Source organism: Leptinotarsa decemlineata, unplaced genomic scaffold, assembly GCF_025532065.1.
Source record: "Leptinotarsa decemlineata unplaced genomic scaffold, Ldec_3_MD MMD2_tig00026340_RagTag_RagTag, whole genome shotgun sequence".
Lineage (NCBI taxonomy): Eukaryota > Metazoa > Arthropoda > Insecta > Coleoptera > Chrysomelidae > Leptinotarsa > Leptinotarsa decemlineata.
The window spans coordinates 7,166,841-7,183,630 of NW_027412694.1; the positions used below are offsets into that span (position 1 = coordinate 7,166,841).

At 34.0% G+C, this 16,790-nt stretch overlaps 1 protein-coding gene across 1 annotated transcript; it reads left to right on the forward strand.

The window, feature by feature from the left end:
- The first annotated feature begins 10,850 nt into the window (after window positions 1–10,850).
- Window positions 10,851–12,650, forward strand: LOC111512571 (uncharacterized). Its single transcript, XM_023168712.2, has 2 exons — window positions 10,851–11,111; window positions 11,167–12,650. The coding sequence occupies exons 1-2, from the start codon at window positions 11,099–11,101 to the stop codon at window positions 11,901–11,903; spliced, it is 750 nt and encodes a 249-aa protein (XP_023024480.2). The 5' UTR covers window positions 10,851–11,098; the 3' UTR covers window positions 11,904–12,650.
- Window positions 12,651–16,790: the final 4,140 nt, after the last annotated feature.

A 16,790-nucleotide genomic window follows, 5' to 3' on the forward strand; every position in this document is an offset into this window, starting at 1 on the left:
TTTCTTAATACATGAAATACAGTTTGTATAATTTTCTCAACTGGATTTTTGATCTACTTGATCACGATTTTTTAATCAGCTGCTGATGGGAGAATGAGCAAAATATAAATAAGAATCGAGAAATTTTAGTAACAAATTTATTCAAACAATTGATTAATATTTAAATAAAAATATAAATTCTTCACAAATGGTTAATCCTAATCTTAAACATTAACATATTTTATTATTCATCATCATTATTGTGATATCTACTAAAAAACAATTAGAGTAAACCTTCCACTGAAGTAATTTTCTAAAATGAAAGAGAACAGAGATTAGTGATTGTCTACATTTTCGCAATAATACTATTGGATCAATTTCTACTAACTATATTGGATATTATCTCATAGAAATATAAAAATATAATGATTTTTTTTGTACAAATCCAATTTAACAAACGAAGGTATTCTCATTTTTTGATAATAGGGAAAAACAATGACGTACTTCATCACAGAAATATCTGAAAACTTACTTAGCTCTACAACCATAACTTTCAGGCCTCCAAGTCTACTAAATTTGAGAATTCTAGCATTCAATTACTCAGGTACAGACCTGAATAATAATAAGTATCTGCAGCAAAACGCAAAAATATATAGTTATTTGATATGTTTTTAATTGAAATGGTATACATATTTATTATAAAAGTTATGAATGAAAGACATACCTCTGTTATATATGATTCTTAATTTATTCCATCAATTGCTTCCTTGATTGAATATTTTTCTTTTGCCAATTGAGGGAATCATTTTTTCGATTTCTCCATCAGTGAGCCTTTTAGCTATGTCTAAGGTTACATCATTTTCTGTTTGAAAAGTATGTATTTTGAGTATGTTAGTGGGAAATAAATAATATATGTATTTTTTTTACCTTTAAAAATGCCAATCGGGTTATTTAATCCCAAGTTATTAAGAAATTCCTCTATGTCTAAAAATAAAGGAGATTATATTGCACGTTTTGAGTTCGTGCAGTTTTGTTGGATGTCACTATTTCTGTAAATATGTTACAAATAACTTTTCTTTTTCGGTCTTACTGATTTTGATGAAGTAATACAAGAGAAAACAGTGATTATTTCTCAATGTTCTTCAGAAGAAAAATCTTAAAAAAAGGTTCCTTCAGTATATACTATCATGATGAAAATAAAATCATTGTTTACGACGCCATTCAATTATTTATGATGTAAGATATTTACAATTCGAAATAAAGGTACAGTTCTTCGCTGACATTGTATACCTATTTCTGTGGCAAACACCTTAATTGTATTCAATCTGAAAATGTCCAATTTCTCCATATCCAAAGATCAAAGGTCAACCTGGTACCCAGTGTATGCATACCTACCTACCTCTCAATGATAGTCATTTCACTCGACAACTTCTACTTTCTTGAAAACATCAAAGCTTTCCTTCAGTCATTACATTAAACAATGAAAACTTCAAGCCACTTTTATAGAGGATAGCCGTCGAGAAAAATGTAAGGGCACGTGCTTGAAAAAAACGATGTCCGTTTATCCAATACATGATATTCATAATTATTTCAAAATATGGAATGAAAGAAAGTATATAAATATCAACATACCTGTGAAAACACTGAAAAACTTCAATCCACGTATAATCAAAAAGAAACTGTAAACCTCTTCGTCATTTCCTTGCAAAACACAAAACACATTTTTAATTCTTATTCCATTCGTGATTAGTTTACGGTTCTTGCGCAAACGCAAAAGGTGCCGACCGGCACTCTATTCCTTAGAAGTGTTTCAACTATACCATTTCTTTCAAGGAAATAATTTAATTTTTCAAGTATTGTTGAAGTGAAAATAAATATTCAGCTAATTCAATTATATATTAGTGTCAAAACAGAACCTCATACTGCTAAACTGAATTGGAAAGTTTTCATTCAAAAGACGAAGTTTTGATTTGATGAAATTATATTGTTTGACTCAACCAAATCATTTTGATTCTTGATTTGATTCTTGAAATAATCCATAATTCATTTGACTAAGTGAAATACCTCTAGAATTGAAATATTAGAGAAATTAAAATGAGAATTTCATTTTGTCTCCGCAAAATTATCATCTAATCGATACAATACACACATCGTTTGGAATGAATGATATTTAATCAAAATGATGAAATAAATTAGACTAAATAAATTTCTTTGAAGTAACAAATTTTTTTTTCCGTGATTCACAGTTGTGATGATATGGATACAGTAGCGGAGCAATTTCGCGAAGCAGTGATCTCATCCTATCATGAGAACTGTCCACTGAGGATTGAAAGAGATAACCATAACTCTTCTTTATGAAACAAAAGCCTTGAAAAACTAAGAAAAGAAGTTCAACGATTATTCAATCAAACCAAAGAGACAGGTAACAGGGAGCTTCATAAAACAAGGAAGTTCTGTGAGAGTATCTTTGATGTACCTCGCAGCACAAAAAAATTCACAAGATTCTCTCTGAAGAGTTACAGACTACTGTAATTGGTTCTCTGAAACTATCCGATAGAACGTTGACGACCTCTATAAAAAATACGTTAAAGCTTTTGACAGAAAACCACTTTCGTGGGAGTTAGATTCTATATAACAACCGACCTTCTCTCTTTGAGGATGCCAAACGTCTAAAAAAGAGCAATTGGGAGGTTGTCAAGAAGGTTATCACAGCACCGACAGTTGAATGGGCTATCAAGCCGTTTCAGCCTTTCAAATCTCCTGGAGAGGATGGTACATTTCCAACTCTTCTTCAAAATGGACTGGAAATAATTTTACCCATTCTCAGAAAATTGTATATAGCTAGTCTGGCATGGAATTACATACCATCCTGTTGGTTTGCTGCAAAAGTGGTTTATTCCCCTAAAGTAGATCAAAAGGGCCCACACCCCAAATCGGTACGACCAATCAGCCCTACATCCTTCCTGTTGAAAGGACTTGTAAAGACAATTTCCCAATCCCTTGACAACAAGAAGATTGCGGTTGCTGTATTTCTCGATATTGGAGGAGCATTTGAAAAATGCACTACTAAATCTATAGTGTAAAAGGCATTGAATCGACCTTAACTGGGTGGATTTATGTCATACTGGTGAGCAGAGCTGCAACTACAACTCTTTAAGACGAGGCCATTGGGTTTAGAGTCACCAGGACGTGCCCTCAAGATGAGGTACTACCTCCCCTTCTGTGGTCGCTCCTGACGCTCGTTGGAAGAGAAATGGATCTGCAAGCTTATGCTTACCCCCTTCACCAGGAGGAGCAAGTTGGACGATCTAATGCTACTTTTCCTCAATGGCGAGATCATTCCATTTGGAACGGAGGTGAAATATCTTGGCACCATTGATTCGATCTACGGCGAAACAGCGTCGACACAGCGTGTTGGATCACGAATGCTTGGTTTTTTGACCTCTGACTTCCAATATATATACAATTCGAACTTTCGATTATGACTTTTCGGTCGGTTTGCATATTCATTTATTCCATACAGAAGATTACGCTCAGTGTATCTATCTATCTGTAGCTCAGATAGACCAAGCCACTGTATGTTCAATTTCGTACAAACATATCTTAAATACAGGGTGTCCCTGGACTTCCTCTTTTCCTCTCGGGAATGTATAGATGGGGTCAAAATATCACCAGTACTCCATATAACTTTTTTTCCTAAAATCCTTCGTTACCAAGTAACGGGCCCTCGAAGTTACAAAATGAAAAATGTTTTTCTTTGATAACTTTTCAAGTGAATATTCAAAATCATCCAAATTTTGGTAATTGACTAAACAAATGAATTCCGTCGATGAGCTTTCATGCAGGAGTCAGTTGTTTTGCTACAAAGTCAGGAACGGACTACCCCCGATGGTCCACACCCCAAAACTTTGAAATGACAGATATTTTTCAATATTTTTCAACAAATTAAGGTTACTTGGACAATTTCATGAATAAAAGTACTCGTGTGGAAAGTCGATCGGAGCAACGAGTCTTGATAAAAATGTAGTTTCACTCGACGACATCAAACCCGCTCGTCCACCACTATTTGAAATGAATAATTATCAAAGCAGAAATAATAATGATAACGTTAATTCAACAACATTTATCCTGAGATGTCTACCATTATTCGAAAATATTAGTTTTTAAGGAAAATGGAAATGATAGGTAAAATGTTCATAACGAATTTTTATAATGTAAACACGTTTAACTAACGAAACTCAAGAGCCTCAAGAGCAAACAGAAATGAAAAATCCGCTACAGAAACTGCTCGATATGACCACCTTCTCTCTCTATACATTTTCTTAGTCTGCGAAGACACCCTATCTGTACTTGAAATAGCATTCCAGGGTCGTTTCGTATGGCTTCACAATCTAATGTTATTCTATTCAACAATGTATCTCTTGTGTGAATAGGTGTAGCGTAAAAAAGCTTTTTAGATGCCCCCACAGAAAGAAATCCAATGGATTTAAATCCGGAGATCGCGATGGCCATGAATATGACCCACCTCTACCAATCCATCTATTGTGGAAAATATGGTTCAGATGGTCACGCACAATCAAACTAAAATGGGGAGGAGCGCCATCATGCATAAACCACATATCTCTTCGGGTTTGCAATGGAACATGTTCCAAAAGTCCATTCAAATCGTTCTGAATGAACTCCAAATAACGTTCTCCATTCAATCGGTCCTGTAGAACGAATGGTCCTATAAGATGGTTTCCTATGATACCAGCCCAAACATTCACGTTGAATTTCCGTTGGTGTTTGGTTTGTAATATCCCATGGGGATTTTCTTCGGCCCATATATGGAGATTATGAGAGTTGATAACTCCATCTCTACTGAAACCTGCTTCATCAGTGAATAAAACTCGATTGATAAAAGTCATATCCTCTCTTTGCCTATCCATGAACCAATTGGCATATTCCAGTCGTGCTGGAAAATCTTGAGGTGTCATGGCATGTACCTTCTGGATGTGAAATGGGTGGAGCAGTTGTTCCCTAATTATTCTATGAATAGTGGACTTGGATGTATGGAACTGTTCTGATAGATTTCTGATGCTCATTGAAGGATCATCAGCGACGGCTTCCAAAATATTTTCCTCCAATACGTACAGTCCTAGGAGCGCCCTCACCAACTCGTTTTGGCAAAACTGTACCTACAATAATATCGAAATAAAACAACGTGCTCAAATTAATTATCAATTATTACATACCTGTCTCCCTCAAGCTGCGATCGACACGCTCGAATGTTTCTCTTGACGGTACCGTTCGATTGGGAAAATGCTCGGAATACAGACGACGAGCTTCTGCAGCATTACAAAATGCTCGTCCATAAAATACATGCATATCTGCATATTCACTGAATGTAAACTGTTCGGCCATATCAAAAAAATTCAAAATATCCTATAGAATATTGACAATACAATGATAGTCATATGACAACGCACCACTCAACAAAACAAAATCGCATTCCAGTGTCTCATTTTTTATCAAAACTTTCCAAAAGGTTTTTTTGTCAACATCTGGGAAAGAAATGGAACAAATTATTCCCTGGATATTTTTCACCTGATCATGTGCAGCCGTTTTTGTAGTTCATTCGTTTGCTTTTTATCAGTATAGTAAATATTTTTTCCGATGTGCGTTTTTTCAGCTAAATTTAGATTCGTGTTGAAGAATTTCTTCCATAAAATTATAATTATCAGTGAAACTCCTCAACAGTTTAGCTGTGAAGAAGAATTTGAAACATTCGAATGTTGAGTTTCATGAGATTCAGATAACTGATCAACACGAAACGTGATTATTCCACACGTATTATGTACATAGAAAATATGGAATGAATTCGATATTTCATAGTAGAGTAGCTTGTTAGTTTTAAAACACCACGAATCTACAGAACTTGATATTTCTTTTGAAAAAATATCTGCTATCACAATTGTGACTTAAACTTCCATATAGGTACTGTACTTTTTGTTTACGACTTCATTTTAGCATACTTTGTATTATTCCTGTTATAAATGTTGTTGAATTAACGTTATCATTATTATTTCTGCTTTGATAATTATTCATTTCAAATAATGGTGGACGAGCGGGTTTGATGTCGTCGAGTAGAACTACATTTTTATCAAGACTCGTTGCTCCGATCGACTTTCCACACGAGTACTTTCATTCATAAAATTGTCCAAGTAACCTTATTTTGTTGAAAAATATTGAAAAATATCTGTCATTTCAAAGTTTTGGGGTGTGGACCATCGGGGGTAGTCCGTTCCTGACTTTGTAGCAAAACAACTGACTCCTGCATGAAAGATCATCGACGGAATTCATTTGTTTAGTCAATTACCAAAATTTGGATGATTTTGAATATTCACTTGAAAAGTTATCAAAGAAAAACATTTTTCATTTTGTAACTTCGAGGGCCCGTTACTTGGTAACGAAGGATTTTAGGAAAAAAAGTTATATGGAGTACTGGTGATATTTTGACCCCATCTATACATTCCCGAGAGGAAAAGAGGAAGTCCAGGGACACCCTGTATAAGAAGAAAACAATGCAGAACGTTTAATTTCGTACAAAATATCTCGAATATGATCTGAAATATAATGTGAGACAACTTTCTGTATACGAACTACAAGTCCCAAGAAAATCCATATAATATAGACATGCATACATTTTTGAGTTGCCCAAAAAAGGACACAAAAGTGATATTGCTAGGAACATTCCCATAACGTGGAGAATAGTTCTACTTCTCTTATTTGCCGAAACGATCGGTCTAAATACGCACAAAGGTTAACTTACAATGTTTTCAAAACACCATACAAAAATTCCTTTAATACCCTGTATAATAGCATATAAAGAGTAGGTATCAAATTACACGTATTCTGGCCCACTTACCCGTGAAATGATCTGGGATAGTACAATCTGAACTGCTCATTTTAATCTCGTTTCGAGGTGAGAAATGCTTTCATAATCCCCAAACAAACTAACAATGGAATGATTTGGTTGGCAAATCTAAATAGTCATGGGGGTGAGAAGCAGATGGATCACAAGGATGAAACATTTCTGCCTAAATTTCATAATAAATATAATAAGTAAGCACTCTGGAACCAAAGTGGCGCTTGGAATTTTTTTAGATACTTTTTGAAAAATTTTTCTTCCGTGGAAGATTGTACAGTACATACGTGAATTATTTTCCCTCTCTACTCTCAAACAGAAAAAGATATCAAGGTCAGACCAAAAGGCATATACTTTTCAGTACTTATTGATATTATGGACAATAAATAAATAGTAGGTTTATATTAATTTGCAAACTGAATATCACAATATCATGAAAAAAAAATTGTTCAATAGTCACTCTACTTTTTCTGTTTCTTTAGGTATATAACCTTCCATAAAGGGAAAAACCAACAATTTTTGATGCACTGTTTGGAACCTTTGATGTAGTAATGAATATTACTGGAGTTTCTTCCCAACACCATTTTATTTGTTTTTAACACCTCGACACGTGTTTCGATCACCAAGTGATTATCTTTAAAAGGAAGATTGAACTAATCATATTTACAAAGCTATCCCTATTAATACCATAGAGGTCAGGAAGTTGCAGGTACCTGCGTCTTGAGTATCTTAAATTAATTTCACAATTTGCTTTATCTACTTGTCTTAATGTACTTGTACAAGCACGTATAGGTATATTCCTGACAGTTCACATCATTATAGACACTACAAACGTGCTGGGTTGAATTTTTTAGTGCATCGTCATTTGATTTTTCCTTTGACACATAAGAGGTTCACAAAAGAAAAACATACAATACAGGAAATAGCAGCCACTAACGGTTTCTCGAGGGGTATTGTAGATGAAATTAAAAAAAAGAAGAAGTAGGTATAATGTTAGAACAAAACAAAAAATATACACTGAGATCTATAATCACACATACGAAACCCAACAACACTGAAGAAAAAACAAAAAATTGTATTTATGAAATACCTTGTTCTTGTGGTAAAAGTTACATTGGTGAAACCTCGACAACATTGAAAGTGCGTAAGAATGAACATCGAGATAACTTAAAAAATAGACAATTGACAGGATCAAAATTGTCAGAACACATTTTAAAATCAGACGGTGAACATCGAGTGGAATGGAATAGGACAAGAATGATTACCAATGAGCCTCATTCTGAGAGATGTAAGCTAAAAGAATCAGCGTATATTCTAGAAATAGACAGTACTCGGCTACCCATCTTAAAGAAAAATTTGGATAGTGGCGAAATGGTAACAGACTGATATCGGAGAGTACCTTGTATTACATCGAATGTTTCAGTTGTCAATCAACAACATTGACATAATTTCATACTTCAAAACTCCTTTAACATATGTCGGAAAAGTAAAAAAATAAACAATCAAAAAGGAATAACTGCGAACATATAGAATTTTTTTGTCCATTTCTGAAGATGGAGGCAGATTTTGGCCTCCGAAACGTAAAAAATAAGTATTGTATTTGAATTGAAGGGGTTATATTTTCACGGAGAAACATCGATGTATACCAGTGAGGATGACAGTGTTCCATATAAGTGCAGTTGGTTACCACTCATTTAAAGTAGAACTCATGTGTGAATGATATCTGATTTTATTCCACAACGAATGTTTGAAATACAAACTGAGTAGAGAAAAGTATCTTCTGTATAATTCAGTGTTCATACAGAAGTATTTGTTTCGAAAGAATTTTTTTTCTTTCGTGTAATTCAATGTTTATATGAAAGTAGCTGTTTCAGAAGGACTTTCAGTTTGTGCCTGAAAGTTACTTATTTGAATGATCTACACATCCATGTATAGAGTTACTCATTTTCAAATTGATTACGTCCTTCCTTTCTTTGGAAGATTCCCTCATTTTTTTTATCAAGATGGAGTAGTAGAAAGCCAAAAACTTTCTTTCCCAGAAGTATTGAATTATTTCTTAACAATTTTTTTGATAGGTAAAATTGTCAAATATGACAGGTTACTGATAAATAGAAGATTTTTCTTTGTGAAAAATACTCTGATTTTTATGCAGTAACTTATCGGAGTAAACTAAAAAGTTTGCTCTTCTACACTTGTATAAAGTTCTCCATTATATTTTTTATATTTTTCAGATTGTGGAAGGAAACAACAAGGTCGATGAAAAACATATTTTATTTATTAGATTTACCTGACTATTACATAAGGACACATTGTAAAATTAATTTAAGCAAATAATAACAATTTTTTTATGAAAATGGCTTCATTGTTTTCCGAGATATTCTCCTTGATGATAAATATCCATTTGCATTCGATCTCTTCAGACACCTCTAAAACATGGTTTTTGAACGCTTCAACTGCTTCTTCGGCACTTGTAAATCGTTAATCACGCACTTTCCTTTGATATTCGGGAACAAGAAGAAGTCATTGGGTGCCAAATCAGGACTATGCGGAGGATGAGTCATCAATTCGATGTTTCGACTGCTCAAAAACTTACCTATTTGATGAGATGTGTGATGGAGACAATGAAGAATAATTCGTCTTCGGCGATTAGTTTCACAAATTTCTCCAAAGACTTCCAGCAAACAAATAGTCGTATACTACTCAGAATTAACCGCTCTACGTTGCTCAAGCAGAACAGTGACCACATGACCCATTCGGCCGAAGAAACCATTTGCTTCAGTGTGCTTCTTCCACGAACAACTTTTGTTGGATTCAGCTCGTTTTGGAATACACACACGGTACTTTTTTTACAACTGAGTGTTCATACAAAATTGAATGTATTGAAGTGAAACTAATGTGCAAGGATGTATCTATCTCACCATATGTCACATGACGATCTTGCATTATCAGTTCACGCACTGCATCGATGTTTTGTGGCACAATTACCGATTTCGGACGACATTCACGGGATTCGTCGACGACCGAACTACGGCCATGATTGAATTCACTATACCAGCTATTTACTGTGCTTTTCAATGGTGCTTTATCGCCATACAAAGAACTGAGTTCATCGACAAATTTTTTCGACGTGGACAAATCCCCGTCGCAAGTTTTGAAAAATAATCCAACGGAAACCTTTCCTTGAAATTTCCATTTTTTGGTCAAATTGATTTTCTTAACTCACTGTAAGCAAAGCACTTACACATCAAAACGTTGTGAATACGTTCATGCTGAAAAATGTCAAATCTTATCATGATACTCTCACATTTTATCTATTAACATTTGTGTTGCTAGTTTCCGAAATATAAATATAAAATAGTCCCCCATCGTAAAGGGCAAACTGAAAGTTCACCCCGTAAAGTTACTAGTAATATAAACTTATTTATTCTTCTAAATATTCAGAATGTTCAGCATTCACTCCCTAACAATAATGAAGTTCACAAGTTTTTTCCTACATTATGAAATGCTCCTTCGGTAATATCGTTGCAGGCACCTCTTTTTCTATACACGAGCTCTGAAATCAATTGCTATTGAGTATCATACACTTTCATATGCCACGTATTCCTCCACACCCAGAGGCTCAGTGGCGGCGCAAGACCTAAATTTAATGTGGGCAAGGTACATTACGGGAAGCCCTCTGATGGTGCAAGAAGAAGGATTCATGAAATTGAAGAAACATTTGAAATTGGTCGATTTTCTATTCGGTAAAAAACACCCCTAAGAACCACCACCATTAAGAACCATACCGACAAAATTAGGTATTGAATAAAAAAATCGCATCAAAATCAGTCTACTAGTATAAGAGCTACAGTTCTACAGACATACACACAGGTATGTCGAGAGTTGAAAATAAAAAAAAAAGAATGAATAAAAGAAACAAAAATTTTCTACTTTTGATTTTACTGAACTTCTTAATTTAGTAATTAAAAGGTTCGTTCCAACCTTGAGTCACAAACAGATTTCCAACTGTTTGTAAATCGTTGTCAACGCGCATGTCTGTTAAATATTGGTTTCTGATCAATTTGAAATTTCTGATTGGAACATCTGATAGTTCAACTGAAGTTTGGAATGGAATTTCAACATAACCTTTAAAAATAAATCTAAACAAGTGTATTTCTGAAGAGTAAAAGAAGGTTGCAGTATTTTATATATCTGTTCTATTTAATAATCAACATGGAACTGGGAGGTAAGTCGGTCACCGCAATAATTAATTTGTGTAATTAAAGATGTTCATATTTTAGGTTCACTTAAAAAATTCTTAATTTTTCCTGCTCCAGCAGTGGTTAACACAGAACAATCAACATTACACCCATACCAGCCCAGACTACAAGAAAAACGTGAACATGAATTTGTTGCTAATTGGACTAGTGACCAGACAAAAGTGATGCTAGATCTTTATAAAAAATATCGTCCAAAGGTTGGGAGTTTCCAAATCAAGAATTTAAAAAGGCTATGGGAAGTTTTAGCTGCAGAAATGAATGAGATCCTTAAATCTAACTACAGTTCAAGTCATGTGGAGAATAGGTGGAGAGTTGTTGAACGGTCATACAAAAAATTTGTTGATAACCAGACAAAAACAGGGAGGGGCAAAAAATATTTTGAGTATCAAGAGGAGATGGACAATATATTTAGAGGCAAAAAAAATGTTAAGCCCGATGTTCTGTTGTCAACAGATACCATTGAACATGTAGAAGAAGTAGAGCCAGCCAATGAAGAACCTATTCAATCTACCTCAAATTCAGCTACAGCTACATCTCAGACCCTAGGAAAAGGTTTATCATTGAAACGAAGAAATCCCGCAACAACTAAAAATCTCACCTTAGAGCAATTAAGAAGAGATAGGAAAGAATATTATAAAGAGAGAATAGAAGTTGAAAAACAGAAGTTAGAAGTTGAAAAGCAGAAAGTAGTATTAATGAAGGAAAGAAATAATCTGTTCAGAGAAAGAAATGAGCTCCTGAAAAGAGACTCTAACTAACTTTATAAATCCACTTTGTGGAATTTTTTACCAAAGAATTATGATTTAATTTTAGTATTTATTATTTTGTTTAAGTTTGTGGAGTATACTTTTCATCCATTCAACAGATGGGGATCTTAGACTTTAAGGAAATGAATGATCTCCTAAAAAGAGACAAATTGTTGTTTTTTTTTACCAAAGAATTGTGATTTAATTTTAGTATTTATTATTTAGTTTATGTTTGTGGAGTATATTTTTTATCCATTCAACAGATGGGGATCTTAGACTTTAAGGAAATGAATGAGCTCCTAAAAAGAGACAAAATTGTTGATTTTTTTTACCAAAGAATTGTGATTTAATTTTAGTATTTATTATTTAGTTTATGTTTGTGGAGTATACTTTTCATCCATTCAACAGATGGGGGGATCTTAGACTTTAAGGAAATGAATGAGCTCCTAAAAAGAGACAAATTGTTGATTTTTTTTACCAAAGAATTATGATTTAATTTTAGTATTTATTATTTAGTTTATGTTTGTGGAGTATACTTTTCATCCATTCAACAGATGGGGATCTTGGACTTTAAGGAAATGAATGAGCTCCTAAAAAGAGACAAATTGTTGATTTTTTAACAAAGAATTGTGATATAATTTTAGTAAGTTTATTTTCGTGGAAGGTATTGAGTTCATTAGTTCAAATAAATATGAATATGCATTGGATATATGTACAATTGAGTTATGTGAGAATGTGTTGGGGTGAATAAATAAAAATAAGCAGAAACCCTTAGAAATTCCTTGTATTATTCATAAATTCACAATCATAATTGTTCTATCTATTTGCATATTTCAAGACAGATTGATCTCAGTTTGACGACCTTTACAGTCGTAAAGTGTTTGCTACCTGATCCCTAATAGCACGGGCTCCCATGTCTTCTACATCATCATCATCATCTGGTTGTTCATCACCTGGTGCAACCTGCTCATTATTTACTTCCACTGCATCATTGTCCACAATGAAGTTGTCATCTAATGCAATGTTATGGAGTACACATGCTGCTCTGATAAAATGACAAATTATCCTAATTTTCCTTATTTTTACATGGTACATCTGTCGAAACTTCTGTTTTAATAAACCAAAACAATGTTCTATGACATATCGATTTTTTGATAACTTTAAATTATAATTTTGCTGTCGTCTAGTTAAGTTGCCCCTATCTTTATAAGGGGTTAATAAATTAGGAAGCAGAGGATAACCACTATCTCCCAAAAGATAATATCTGCCACATTTCTCTTCCAGTCTGTTTTTCAATGGAGAGTTTCTGAATACTCTGCTATCATGCACCGAACCAGGGTATCCAATGAAAACATCTATTATTTTCCTTCTATGATCACAAACAGCTTGCATCTGAAGTGAAACAATTATTATTCTTCAGGTGGTAGTATTTTATTATGAAGTTTATGATATAAAAAATAATATGAACCTACCTGTATAGAATAATATCCTTTCCTATTGATGTAGGAGTCTGGATCATTTTCTGGTTTATCCACTTCAATGTGAGTGCCATCAATGGCTCCAATTACATTTGGAAATCCATTTGCGAAGAAGTGCTCTTTAATAATTTGTTTTTCATTTTCGTTTGGCCATTTTATTATTTCTGGAGAGAGATTACTCAAAAACATAGTGATTCTATGAATAATTCTATGTATAGAACTTATTGTCACACCAAATCTATCAGCAACGTCTCGAAAACTGGAAGTCTGGTGCCCCATGTACCATAAATAAATGAGAACCTGAAATTAAAGTTTTCATGAAGAAAATACCAAACACCAATAGTTTCATCATACTTGTTGCAAAGCTAGTATGTTCCTATATTGTCCCACTTGACTATTAAAGTTCGGGCTCATTTCAAACCTTTCGCCCAAGTGGCCAGCAGTTTGCCTTGTCAGTCTAAAATGTTCAAAAAACACTTCCTCGGAATACTGTGGCACTATTTCTTCTGAAAAATATCAACACAATATGATCCATATTACTCAAGTGCAAAAAATACCAGCTTACCTAAATAATTTTTGTTTTTAATTCTCTGCTCGTGTAGATCTAACATCAGTTCTACATCATCGTCATCGCTACTTGTCATTGACGATATGTCACTCACCTCGCTATATCCTTCTTCACTCATATTTTATTGAATGTTCAAAGTCAAATAACAAAAATATAATTTACTTTATAACAATTTTTGCAGGTTATGTTGTTTGCAAGTTGCATGAACATAAAAACAAAAACAGTAATACGGAATACGCATGCGTCAGATTGATGGTTAGAAGATAATCCTCAAACCATTCTGATAGATTTCGAACAGGTTTGAATCTTGGATGGAACAGAAAACTGATAGTTTACAAATGGTTGGAAACTCACGTTGGAACGCAATCACATTACTGCGCAGAATCCTGACTGTCAGAAACTGTTTCTGACGCTGGTTGGAACGAACCTTATATTTGATGCTATATGTGCTTCAATGGATGAAACTGCCAAAGCTGAAAGTCTTTTTGGATTCTCCATAGGTATTTTTTATTTCACTCTCGGATTTGAGATGCGAGGCCCTTTGCACCGCAAGGCCGTGGGCGGTTACCCACACCGCCCACGCCTTACGCCGTCTCTGCAGAGGCTTCATATCAGGTGATCTAATAGGCTCTTCTAAGAGATATCACTTTAAAATTGTCAAACCCAAATGAGTTTACAACTAATACCAGGTTTCAGTAATATAAGGTATATCTTTATTACAAACGAGCTGGTACGAAAGTGGCTAAGTCATCTACACCAGTTGATAGGTAATTATGGTCCCTTACAATTACTCACCTGATATGGCATCCTAAGATTTTTGTGAGGGTTGGTGAAATCTGAAGGTCGCGTTAGACAATCGTAATCTACTCCAGAGCTCATGGTTAAAATAAGAGGTTTTTCTAATCAAATTACCCCAGAAATATTCCATAATGAATTCGTAAACAACCTTTTCATAAATGTCAGAAACCAGATCATTTGAAAAATAAAGTTAGTAGCGGCCTCTTAGCGACGAGTGAGCTAACACCACTGTCTTATTTATCAGTAACTACTAAAAATGACATATTTTTACGTAAAATATGTCCGACCTTGATATCTTGTCCCATAAAGTGAGTGATTGAAGAAATAAACTGTTTCCAACTGAATATTTTTACAAGATTATAATATGAAGTCACCTTCAGTTTTGTCAGGTTGTCTAGGTACTTGGTAATAAGAGTGATATACAATGTATCCAAGATAAGAAGGGCCAGCATGATCGGAAAAAATAAATGATACCGAGCCGATCATTTTGGAGTTTATTTCAATTACGTTTGATAATTTATCAATTGGATAGGTTTGGTGATATATCAGTGAAGTTATCATCAAACAGGCTAACTTATTTTGTATGTTAAAAAATAAAATTGGTGATTCCTGGGCCACGAAACGTCGGACTGAAAATTTGTAAATCGTTAGAACAATTTCGGTTCTCTCGAATTTTGAACGTCATTATTCATTTACGATCAATCTATATTTCGTCTCCTTCAAAGTAGTCCCTCTTTTGTTTTTTTTTTAATTCTTTAAGCAGTTCTGATATGCACTTTTTGGTATCTCCTTGATCACTCTCAGCGATTTGGTTTTTCTCTCCTCGATCCTTCCATGGGTTTTAGAACACAAGAAAGTTGCAGAGGGCTAAATCATGTTGTTTTTGTTCACAAAATTACGAACAAGCAATGGTGAGTGAGCAGGTACATTATCGTGATGCAAAAATTATGAATCGTTTTTCCACAATACCGGATGTTTTTTTCTTCGACGATCATCCATAACAATGTTCTTCATTTTATCAATATTTTCATCGCTTGTTGATGTGCTGGGGCGTCCAGGGCGAGCGTCGTCATTCACATCTTATCAGCTCATTGTAAAAAGATTGTACCACTTATAAACATTTTGTATATGAGAGTACAATCACCGTATGCTACTGACAACAATTAATTCCATTTTTTATACATTTTTTTCCATTCGATAGCAGAAAATCACCGACTACGCAAAACACTCCTAACTTTTATACCTCTCACCAACAAATTACTGATAGTGATGCTTTATTCTCAAGAAGATATAGAAGTTAACATGTTGACTCCAAAGGGAATTTCAGGAACTATCGTTGTTATAATGATCCCGGTTCTTCCAAGATATTTGTTGTTACAACCATAGGAAATCTCGAAGTATACATTCATCGAATATACATGGGTTCTACTTCAAAATTCGATAATTTTTTTGCACTGAAATTTCAGACGTCAAACTGACATTTGACTGTTTCTTAAATTTCAAATATGCTTAACAACTAACTGTGAACATATGTTCGAGACGAGTGTGCCAAAATGAAACAATAAAAAAGTCTCTAATCGAGTGTACGTAGCCCGCGAAATTTGAACATCAACCTTATTTTTTGAACAGCCCACTATGTTATTCTTTAGCAAACCTTTCATTATTATATTTTATAATTTTGCAAACTGTCCAGTGAAAAATCTTACGTGAATACGTCATGGACTTTGATCACATAACGATAAAATTGTTAAACATAAAATTGACATCTAGTTATGATTATTCCTGAATCATACGTTACTCTCGGGGCCTAGTTATGCGTCGTTATCACAATTTCAATCGTTGTCACTGTCTTAATCCAATTGACCCAATGGATTCAAATATTATTGTGATAATCATTGTCGCTGTCATAATCCAATTCAACCAATGGATTCAAATATTATTGTGACCTAATACTGAAAGTTTGCATAAATGTTTCTACAGAAATTCAAAAGTTCAATTTGATATTATGATTACGACTAGGACTAGACCCTTACGCTACTGAGACAACACAAATAA